We start from the raw sequence: 12074 nt of genomic DNA on the forward strand, positions 1-12074 counted from the left end.
CTCCGGTGGTTTATGGTGCAACTCCTCCTTTGGCCATCTTCTGTCTACCGCTGGGGACTGTCTATTGAAGACCTCCTCCTCCAAAGCCAGCTCTTCGAATTCTTCGGCTAGACCCATGACCTCCTCAAGTGATGCACATGCGTAGGGTCTCATGAACATCTTCATGCGTGGCATGCAGTTCTCCACGAGCCTATCGATGACCTCCGTTATGGACTTTCCTAACGGCTTCATTAGCGCCTGAAGGTCCACCATGTACTCTTTGAAAGGCTCTCCTCGCTGTTGCTTCCTCTGCTTTACCTGGTCTGCCAATTTCTCGAAGTATCCTTTTGGCAGGAAAAAGGCCTCGAAGCTCCTTCTGAACTCCTTCCATGTGGGCCACTCCCCGTCGTTCATAAGGAACCATTTTTGGGCTCTGCCCTGGAGTAGTTCGGGCATCGCTCGCGGGATTGTGTTTATATCCATCCCGGAACGACCACTCTCGGACTTGTCTCGCCACCTTCGCATAGTCCACCTGTACCGGGACTGGCTTCCGCACTTGTGGCTCCATGCTCCTCATGCTCTTCATTTCTGGCACTGCCAGACTTTGGATGAGCTTTTCCGATTCGCTCACCGCTCTCTGCCTCGGCGTGGTCCTCTGCGCGAACTTCTCCTCGAATCCCCGCGCGACCACCATCACTTCATCCTCCTTTCTTTCTTCGGCCCACCAGTGCCCTCATGCTCTCCACGGTTCCATCCGCTGCGAGACCGAGCTCTCTGCACACTTCGCACAACTCTTCTTTGCGAAGCGCGTAGATCCAGTTTTTCCTCCCCATCTTGAAGCAGTGTTACTCCTAGACTCTAAAGCAACCCCCACGTTGGGCGCCAGGTGTAACGAACTGTTTTTGCTATGTTTTGCTCGCAACAAACGCCGCGGCTAGCTCACAGAGGTTGAGGGTACGTTCCACCGAATTTATTGATTCGACGTGATTGCCCGAGCCCAGAAATAGCACGGTATTGCTTCTTTTCAAATAAATCGCCTTTATTGTAATTAATTTACAAAGCAATAAAGAGAATCTCACCGGCTGTCTGGCTCAGCCGACCGACCTGTGCCTGTGTTGCTGCTTGTCGTCTTCCGCTGCCGCTGCCTGTCCGTCGCTGCTGCTCCCTCGTCGTCGCTCCCTCTACGGCTGCTGCCGCTGCTCCCTCGTCGTTGCTGCTCTCCTGTTTGCCGCTGCTCCCTCGTCGTCGCCTCTGCCGTTGCTGTATCTCCGCTTGGGGTGCCGTGGACTCGGAACCTTTGGCCTGCCTGGGTTTGCCCTTTCGCCGTGGCCGGCACCTAATCCGTGTTAACAGGCCGAGTGGCTCACCTCCCAGGCATACGCCGGGCAGGATATGCTCCTCGCTGCTTAGCGGCCGGATCAGGGCACGAAGGGCCTTCCTACCCTACAGGACACGCCCCCGGTCGCGTTCGCCACTCGCCTCCAAACACCTGCGTGCCTACGCCCCGCAGGATCTATGGTAGGCCAGAGGTTTGGGCGTCGCGTCTCCTTTGACTCCAGGTGGATCGCTGTGCATACGCTCCAGCGCCTGGATCAGGATTCTCTTGACTTCCCGGGGTGTCCCTGCCTGGTTTCACTAGTGGGCTTGAGTTCCCGGGTTGGCTATCCCTCGCGTTACAGGATCACACCTGGATCGAACGGTCAGGAGCAGACAAGGCGTACGCCAGGCTGATCCGTCGTTGCCGCCACTACACCAGGATACCTGTCGTGTCCGGGAATAACTCCACCCGACTCTTTTACCCTTGGGCCTCAGCTTTGCCGCGGATCCTTGATCCTTTTCCCCTGACTCCTTGCTCGATTCGATGCGCGTACCGCCGCCGGACTTACCCACAGGGCTCACTCCCTTTAATAGCCCGCACTGAAGACTGTCGGACTTACCCACGGGGGTCCTTCAGCCTGTACTCCTAACTCTTCAAGGAAGTTTTCCAACTTGAATGGCAGACTTACCCACGGGGGGTCTTTCACTCACTCTCCCAGCTTCCCTAGAAGACTCGGCCTCGATTCGCTCCAGGGGCCCTCCTTATATAGTGCCAGAGGCGCCCGTTAATCCTTGCGAATCCACTTCCTGCCGTTAATCCTCCGCTCCTTCACTTTCTCCGTTAGCTTTCTCCAAGCCCGCCGTGTTTCTATCGGCGGGCTTTCTTTACTGTTCCCCCCCGATTGCCCCGTTCGGGCCTCCGATCCGCATTATTTTGTGCCGGTCATCGGACTTCGTCCCGATACCCCGCGATCCCCCCCTGGACATTCAAATGCATTTCTGTGTTTTTGTGCATTTTGTAAACACAGCTGCGCGGTCGCCGGCCGCTTCGTTCCCCGCCGTCCCCGCTGTTTCCTATGACCTTCGAGCGCGGCCGCGGAGGCCCGGCCGGGACCGTTACGTTCCACGGTGACTCCTCTTTCGCCCTCTTCCGTGCGCGACGCCGTGCTGGTTCCTCTTGCCCCCGCTGCTGCCCCCGCATGCCGTCTGTGCTCGACGCATTTCTCCCTTGATACCTTTCTCTTCTTCCGTATTTCTAAACACAGCAGCGCTGGCCCATCCGGCGCTGCATTGCTGACTTGCATGTTCCCCCCCCGCTAGTGCCCCTCTTGTCACCTGTCTTGGTGTGTGGGAGATCTAATCTCCTCACAGTAGCAATTTATAAAAAAATAAAAAAAAATCGATTTGTTTGAAGCTGCCAAATCCACCTAACCCCTTAAGCTTTGTCTTCAGTATAAATGCACTAGTGCCCAGTCTAGGCTTCAATCCGATTTGGATAAATTTCAAAATTGGTGTTTAGCAAATAACCCAAAGCTTAATAGATCGAAATGTAAACCCATGTCATTTTATCGATCTAGTCCCCACCAGGCTATGTACTTTCTCTGTGGGAATGCCTTAGAACGATTAACGCAGGTTAACGATCTGGGTATCCTATTAGATTTGAAACTTAAGTTTCCCGACCATATATCTACCATATATCTACCATATATCTAGTTTTATTAAAAGGTGGTTAAAAGAATTTAATGACCCGTACATAACTAAAACGTTATATACATCATTGATCCGTCTGATTCTTGACTATGGATCGTGTGTCTGGATTCCTAAATACAGAGTACACCTACATAACATAGAATCTGTACAAAAAAAACTTCTTGACTTTCGCTCTTAGGGGACTTAATTGGAATGCAAATCTTCACTTCCCTTCTTATCATAGTAGACTTTTATTAATCAACTTACCATCATTACATGCTTCTATATAATCTTATTTAGAGAAATGTAGACAGCCAGCACTTACTAACACGCGTAAATTTTAACGTTTCTAGTAGAAGGACTAGAAACTTTCATCCTTTACTCCTCAGCCATTGTAGTTCGACATATGCCCAACACGATTCTTTCAGGGTATTATGTTCGGACTACTCATCCAAAATTCAAATCTCCTATTTTCTGGATATATTTTTTGCTTCTATGATTTTTTCCAAAACATTTTTCTATGGAAGATAACTGCTAGATGTAATTTTTTTATTTTAGTTGATACAAATACATATCAAAAATGATATGCAGTAAAAACAATGATGGTCAACGCAATTCTATGGCCTACACAATTCAATATATGGTAAAATTTGATCAATTTCTTCTCTTAGGTGTACCGCGGAAACTGTGGGTGATGGAACCTATGTTTGTTCTGGACTTTGGTTCAGGGGAGCATAAAGGTGGAGCAGGTTAAATTTATGCGTGGGATTTTTTGCTGTTGGCCTGTGTTTATAATACTAATAATATTTAAAATAGTCTTACTTTGCATGTAAAATATGTGAACAAGGTAAAGCCTCTAGATTTCCTGGCTGAAGACCAAAGGATTTACCACAACCACCACAATTCAAGCCCAATGCCACGTCGGTTTGGTTTGCAAGTCTAAAATGGGTGTTACATTGATCCTCATCCCCCAAAGCACGATAGATTAGGGCCAGACGGCAACGAATGTTTCGAACCAAAAACTGCAAAGAGGAAAAAATATTAATGTTACTATTATTTCAATTGATTAAAACCATTAAAATGTCTTAAAAATTATTAATTTGGTTTAGAAGAAGCCTTAATATATTTTCTATATACTTTGAAAAATTAAAGACGTTTCCAGCCAATAAATTAGTATTTAGAGAAAAAACCTAAAAGCAGACCCAAAGTTTATAAATCCTTTCAGTTCAGGAATCAAAAAAAGCAAATCTTTCAATTAAGTACTTATATAGACGACATTAGTTACATGTAGTTGTCAAATCTTTCAGAAATTTGTTTGGTCGGATGAGTTTAATTTAATTGAATCTATAAAAAGTTCCTTCTTACTTTAAAAAAATTAAAGTTTTATCATTTCCGATCGTTCAATTAAATGGCAGCTACAAGATATAGATGCTTTTGAATGTGTGAGATGTGAGAGCAAGTCGTAGAGAGATCTCTAGCTAAAAAACATTAAAGTTATGGCATTCCCGATCATTCATTTAATGGCAGCTTTATAATCGACCGATCCGGGCCGTATATACTAAAAGAAATAAGGATGTGTGAAAATATTGAAGTCGATAATTTTTAAACTGAAAGACGGGCATTTTTATATCGACTCAGGAGGTTATCCTTATGTATAATATACACGTTATGTATATAAGAATGTATATACTTTATAGGGTCAGAAATGTCTCTTTCACTGTGTTTCACACTTTCGTCCAAAATTATAATACCCTCCGCAAGGGTATAAAAAGAGTACAAATGTGGCAAAGTTCCAGACATCAATTCATATTGGTATGGCACTGGAGTGGAAAACATGATTTTTTTAAAGACTTTTTTTTGTAAGTACCACTATCGATTGGAAAGCTGTCAATTTTTATCGTCGATCAAAGTTTATAAAATACACGTGTTTGTAACAATGGACAAAAGCGAGTTCAGGGCTGTCATCAAACATCTTCATTTGAAAGCCAAATTGGCACATCTGCACCTGTGTTTGCGACGGTTTACAACTGGGTGAACGAATTTAAACGTGGCCGTTCATCCACAAAAAATGAACATCGTTCAGGACGTCCAGTTGAGGTGGCTACTCCTGAAATCATCGACAAAATCCACGATCTGATTTTGGGCGATCGGCGAATCAAAGTGCGCGAATTAGTTAAGGCCACAAGCATATCACAAATGACAGTCGCTTCAATTTTGAGTGAAAAATTGAATGTGAAAAAAATTTCGGCAAGATGGGTGATGCGATTGCTCACAGATGAGAATAAGCGCAATCGTGTAGTGGACTCTAAGGTTATGTTGGCGCTAAGGTTAGTCAGGCTGAATTTCTCCGGCATCACCGGCAAGGTCTTTTGGGCCACGGTCTTTTGGGATTCGCAGGGCATCATTTTTACTGACTACTTGGAAAAAGGGAAAACAATAACAGGAGCGTATTACGCGCCGTTATTGCATCGGTTGAGCGAGGAAATCAAAGAGAAACGTCCCCATCTGAACAAGAAAAAAGTCCTCTTGCATCAGGAAAATGCGCGTGTACACACTTGCGAGGTTTCCATGGCTAAAATCGAGGAATTGAATTGGCCCCTAGCGACTATTTTCTTTTCCCCAATCTGAAGAAATGGCTTGGAGGGCGACGGTTCGCTTTCAGCGAAGACGTCATTGCTCAAACAAATGAGTATTTTAAAGAGCTTCCGAAATCCTATTTTTTGGACGGGATAAAAATGTTGGAAAAACGATTGGAAAAGTGTGTAGAGCTAAAAGGGGATGTTGAAAAATAAAAGAGGCTCCTAGAGGCTTTTTTTCTTAGATGCTCCAGGAGCATCTGGGAAAAAAAAATCATTATAAAAAATTTTTTAAATTTATTATAATTAAGAGTCAGGCAAATTATTCTAATAGAAAAACAATAAATTTAAATTTTATTACATGTAGGGGGAAAAAAATGTGATTATAGGTTGTAATTTTTACAGATAAGGCGAAAAGTATCACGATCAGCAAATCTAGATCTGCAAATTGGCAACCAAAGGGGTCGGAAGGACCTGGTTGAGTTGTTTGGAACAGAAAAAAGTATATTTTCCAGTAAAAGTTTTAAGTCAACTTGACCGAGAATGATTTTATGAAGGAGCATGGTCCCAGCACAAGTACGACGTACCTGCAATGGTGGCAGGTCTAATAACTTTAGCCGACAACGATATGGTGGAAGAAAACCATCTGAGTCCCAGTTTAAATATTTTAAGGCAAATAAAAGAAACTGCTTTTGCACTGATTCCATACTTCTTTGATGAACCATATACTGCGGACTCCAAACGCATTAACAGTATTCCAGGATCGGTCGAACCAAAGAGATATACAACGTTTTAGTGGTGAAGGGATCATCAAACTCTTTTGACCAGCGCTTGATAAAAGCAAGTACTCCTCTGGCTTTATGAACTGTTACAAAAATATGTTCATTAAACGACAGCTTGTAATCGAAAAGAACTCTAAGATCATTCATTAAGGAAGCACCATCTAAAAAGTAATTCCCAAGTGAGTACGAGATGACATGAGGCATGCTACGGTTAAACGTAATAACCTTGCACTTTGAGCAGTTTAGTGAAATGAGATTATTAGAGCACTACAAGAATACTTCATCAATGTCAAATTGCAGATGTCTATGAAGGAAGTGGTCAGAGAAAGAAAAACAGAGCTTGACATCATCAGCATACATAAGTGTAGTAGCATAGCTCACGACACTAGGTAAGTCGTTAACAAAGAGGATAAATAGATGAGGTCCTTAGTGACTGCCTTGCGGAACACATACCTTTCACACGGAACCTTTCTTTTGAATAATAAAAGATGGAATAATAAAAGATTCATTCCATCTCTTGGGAAGGCATGAAAGGTCCGAAAATAAATTGAATAGGGTAGTAAGAGGGTAGCATAGGATATCGGAGCAGTGCCTGAGAATACAGCTCGGGACCAGCAGAAAATAAGACATCCAAGGTATCCAAAGCGCATTAGAAACATCGAGATGATTAAATTTAGACAAGAAAATATTGTTTATATACGGAATTTTATAAGGGTATGTAGAATTTAAATTATAAGAATCGGACCAATAAGTTGATTGGAAAAATGAAGCAAAGAGATTAGCAATATCTTGTTCTGAAGAATCAGAAACATTTTTATAAGTTAGGGAAGGAGGAAAAAGACTGGAAAGGAAAAGACAAACGAGTAGAAGGAGCTCGGATCATTTCGGAAGTTTGCCTTACAATTCCCGATGTAACGCTTACAAAGTTGATTATTAAGAATAATAAACTGGTTTCGAATTTAAAGAAAGTTTGTCTGATGAAACAAAGATCCAGACATAAGAAACATTTTGTAAGCTTTAGATTTCCTGTTCTTAAGACGAGAAAGGTGTTTATTAAACCAAGGCGGTTTCGTTGATGAAGGCAATGAAACTACAGGAACAAATTTGTGCAACGCGTTGTGGATTACATCATAAAAAGAATCAGTAGCAGCATCAATAGAGTTAAAAGATGAAAGATATTCCTAGCCAATTCCAGCTGAATGATTGCAAAGAGCATTGTAATGCGTTTTTCGGAAACATTTAGTACTATACTGAGCCTTATAGTTAGCATGAATATTAGGCTCTTGATCAATCATTGCCGGTTTTGCGTGGAACCGTTCAACCATTCGAGAATGCGTTAATAATTCTCGCATGAGATTTCAGGCAAACATTGCCTGTAATTTCTCGATAGACAGCAGCGGACGAGTCAAATGGTTGTCTGAAATATCCAACTTTGTAGCGTCACGTACGTAAAATGCAGTTAATGACGAATATGCGTGTCCAATATATGCAGTTACTGGAAATTGGGAACGGAAAGCTGCCAGTTAATGAGACGTCAAGAAAAATATCACTACCAGAAAAGTTTTGTAATTTAGTAACATTAAAAGAGGAACTAATCAAAAAAGTATTTCCTAACATTCAAATCAATTATAGGAATCACGACTGGCTCATTGAATGAGCTATTCTTGCCGCCAAGAATAAAGATGTCTATCAACTTAATCATGTTATCCAATCCAGCATAGAAACTGAGGAAATTATAGGAAACATATGGGTCAAATATGAGGAAACATATAAGTCAAAAGACACCTTTGTGGAGACAGATGAAGCAGTTAATTACCCAACGGAAATTTTGAATTCTCTTGATCTGCCTGGGATGCCACCCCACATATTGAAATTGAAAATGGGTGTCCCAATTATTATGCTACGGAATATTAATCAACCCAAACTCTGCAGCAGCGCGCGACTTGTGGTCAAGAAATTTATGAATAACGAAGTGGAAGCAACGTTCTTAACAGGACCTTTCAAAGGTGAAGATGTCTTCATTTCTAGGATTCCCCTGATTCCGGCCAATACACCGTTCTAATTTAAAAGACTGCCGTTTCCCATACGATTGGCATGCGCCATGACCATTAATAAACCTCAAGGTCAATCACTGGAATTGTGTGGTTTAGATGCGGATTGCTTTTCACACAGACAATTGTATGTTGCGTGTTTCCGTGTAGGCAAACCAGATAGCCTTCATATTTATATATGCAATAAGAATATTTTGTACCAGAGGCCGATGCTTATGAGAGTTTCACTATATAATAAATTATCAAAAAACAAGAAAGGAAAGCTAACTTCGAGTGGAGCCGAAGTGGATATACCCTTGCAGTTAAGCAGAAGCTTATATTATTATTATATATATTGAATCCTATATAGTTGTCCGATCCTTATGAGAATTTCACCATCAACAAAATTTCTAATAAAAATATTGGAAACAGCCCCAAGCATCTTTAAAAATAGAAAGGTTGTGCCATTTCCGATTGTTCAGTTATATGGCAGGTATAGAATTTAGTTGGCCGATCCTTATGAAAGATAGGATTACATTGTCCAAAAGACCCAAAAGACAACAAAATGAAGCCAATTCCGATTGTTCAGTTATATGCAGAGCTTGCAAATAACTGTCAACCGTTTCTCGTTGTCTGCAAATAAATGTCTTTCTCTGACAGAGACAGAGACAGAGACAGAGACAGACAGAGACAGACAGAGACAGACAGAGACAGACAGAGAGAGACAGACAGAGACAGACAGAGACAAACAGAGACAGACAGAGACAGACAGAGACAGAGCTCAGAGCGAAACCGTTTCCTTTTTATCATGGTAAATCTTTCATTGGACATTCTTTATACCCTCGCAGAGGGTATTATAATTTTGGTCAAAAGTGTGAAACGCAGTATATAAGTCGGGACGGCCGGGATCGGTCGACTATATCCTTTAGCTTCCACATAACTGATTGATTGGAAATGCCAAAACTTTGTTGTTTTTAAATTAAATGGTTGGAACTTTCCACACATGTTTTATTTGGCGGAATTATCTTATCTACAAATATACCTATAGCTGTCATATAACCGAGCGATCGGAAATGGCACCACCTTGCCTGCTTGCCAAGCACCTAAAGATGCTTTGGGCTGTTTCCAACATTCTTATTAGAAAATTGATTCGATGGTGAAATTCTTATAGGGATTGGCCAACTATATACGATCCGATATATATTTAATAAAATAAGCTGCTACCTAACTGCAAAGGTATATAAACTTCGGCTCCGCCCGAATTCACGAGCTTTCCTTTCTTGTTTCATTAGATGATTATCTGATTTTAACACTTCATCTTGACGATTAACGATAGATAACTGGATAGAAGAGAATAGTCAACTTTGCAAGTGATCCTCCAAAAAGAGGATCCTATATACGATCCGATATATATTTAATAAAATAAGCTGCTACCTAACTGCAAAGGTATATAAACTTCGGCTCCGCCCGAATTCACGAGCTTTCCTTTCTTGTTTCATTAGATGATTATCTGATTTTAACACTTCATCTTGACGATTAACGATAGATAACTGGATAGAAGAGAATAGTCAACTTTGCAAGTGATCCTCCAAAAAGAGGATTGACCGACCATATAAAGGATTAACTCCAAGTCGTTAAGCAACTATAAAATAGACTCAATATCCGCAAGGTGGTAAAAACAAAAGGTATTTCTACCAAAGGAGGTATATAGGAGCAAGTAAGGAATTTATGAAACGAAATTTTACTAATTTAACCACCGAAAATTTTTACTTTAATGAATTAATTTCCAAACTGATTTGGAAAAGGGACTAGCTTAGCTGTGAACTCGTTATTGTCAGCAATGAGATCACCACCTGCAAAAGATGGACGATACATTCGAAATTCAGGTTACTTGGGAATACGAACATACGTGGTTGTCCAATGAAGAAGATTACAATCTGAATCTTTGACGATCTCATAATATTGGGCGGGCCTGAGGGAGGGTTAACATATTAATTGCCGAAGAAGCAGCTTCCCTGAGCAGGGATAACATTTTTGTTGAAAATGTTGTGGTTTGCACCATAATAGAAATAGGGGAATCCAAAAGGTTGACCGTCATCAGTTTACTGTTTGGAATTTTTTAGCACGGGGTATTCTAACGAAGGAATAATAAGGAATCTATATATATAAAAGAACATCGTGTTTTATGTTACACAACTTATAAATCAAGAACGGAAGAACAGATTTGAGTGAAAATTGGTAGGGAGGTAGCTTAGAGCCAGGAGAAGGATATAGGATACTTTTTGTCCCGTTCGACAGCGTTCCTCCCTTTCCTCCCTGGCCCATACTTTTTTATTTAGGCAGACAGCTAAGAAGAAAATGTCAAATGTCAAAATGTCAGTTACAAACGAAGTCAAATTCATAGTCAGGCTCTCAAATTTAACAACGAACCAAAAAGATTGCGTTGCGCTGAAATCAATATTAAAACTATTTCTATTAAATAAATAATTAACAAGTGGATTGAAGTGAAGTGAAGTTTAATTAATAATGCCGCGACCAAGACGGTCGAATCTTTCCCGACAAAGCCGTAATGCAAGAAGAATACAAAATATTGCATATGAAAGGACTGAAGAAGAACGAGAAATTGCACGTGAACAGCGCCGCAATAGTATGGCTCGACTTCGTGCTTCTCAAATAGATTTCAATTTGCGACGCAGATATTTAGCTGATTTGAATCGAGCTGCGTTTCGATACGATTGCAGCAATGATTACAGCTTGCATCCTAGCGTTTGCATTGGGCAAATGGACGTTGTTTGCGAGTATTGTGGTGCATTAAAGTTTTCCGGAGAAACGCCTGGATTATGCTGCGTTAATGGTAAAGTGAAATTGCCAGTGTTGACTCCGCCACAAGAGCCATTGTATTCATTGCTTTGCGGCGAAACACAAGAATCACGACACTTTCTTGCAAATACTCGAAAATACAATAGTTGTTTCCAAATGACGTCATTTGGGGCAGACATTATCGAAGAAGGAGGTTTTAATCCGACATTTAAGGTATTTATTTTTGTACTTACATAGAATGTAGTTAAAGAATCTGGTTTTTATTTTGTAGATAGAATCGAGCGGTTTAATATCATTTCCAAATAATTTCTGTAATTTTGTCTCATCAAAAGACGAACTTATCAACAATGTATTTCCAAATATTATTTCTAACTACAAAAATAATGAATGGTTGAGTGAGCGAGCAATTTTAGCGGCTAAGAATAAAGATGTAGATGACCTGAACTACATAATTCAAAATAAGATCATTGGAACAATGCATTCATTCAAATCTATTGACTGCGTCACAAATGAAGATGAAGCCACCAACTATCCAATTGAATTTTTAAACTCTTTGGACGTGCCTGGCTTACCACCGCACAATTTACGCCTAAAGGTTGGCTCCGTAGTAATCATGCTTCGAAACATAAACCAACCAAAACTGTGCAACGGTACGCGTTTGGTGGTTAGTAAATTGATGAACAATGTAATTTACGCTACGATAATGATAGGAAAATTCAAAGGTGAGGAAGTTCTCATTCCGAGGATCCCGATGATCCCAACCGATATGCCGTTTGAATTTAAAAGACTTCAATTTCCGATACGTCTTGCATTTGCCATGACAATCAACAAATCACAAGGCCAATCCTTAAAAGTTTGTGGTTTAAATCTAGAACATTCAT

At 41.2% G+C, this 12074-nt stretch overlaps 1 protein-coding gene across 4 annotated transcripts in view; it reads right to left on the bottom strand.

The window, feature by feature from the left end:
- The window catches only part of LOC6505343 (43 kDa receptor-associated protein of the synapse), a 566987-nt gene that overhangs the window by 43067 nt on the left and 511846 nt on the right, over window positions 1–12074 (bottom strand). For all 4 annotated transcript variants that reach the window (XM_032452150.2, XM_032452149.2, XM_032452151.2 and 1 more), the window contains one exon: window positions 3808–4007. In XM_032452150.2, the coding sequence (XP_032308041.1) occupies window positions 3808–4007 (200 nt within the window). The remainder of the gene's footprint in view (window positions 1–3807; window positions 4008–12074) is intronic.

The sequence above is a fragment of the Drosophila ananassae genome, assembly GCF_017639315.1.
Source record: "Drosophila ananassae strain 14024-0371.13 chromosome 4 unlocalized genomic scaffold, ASM1763931v2 tig00000054, whole genome shotgun sequence".
Classification (NCBI taxonomy): domain Eukaryota; kingdom Metazoa; phylum Arthropoda; class Insecta; order Diptera; family Drosophilidae; genus Drosophila; species Drosophila ananassae.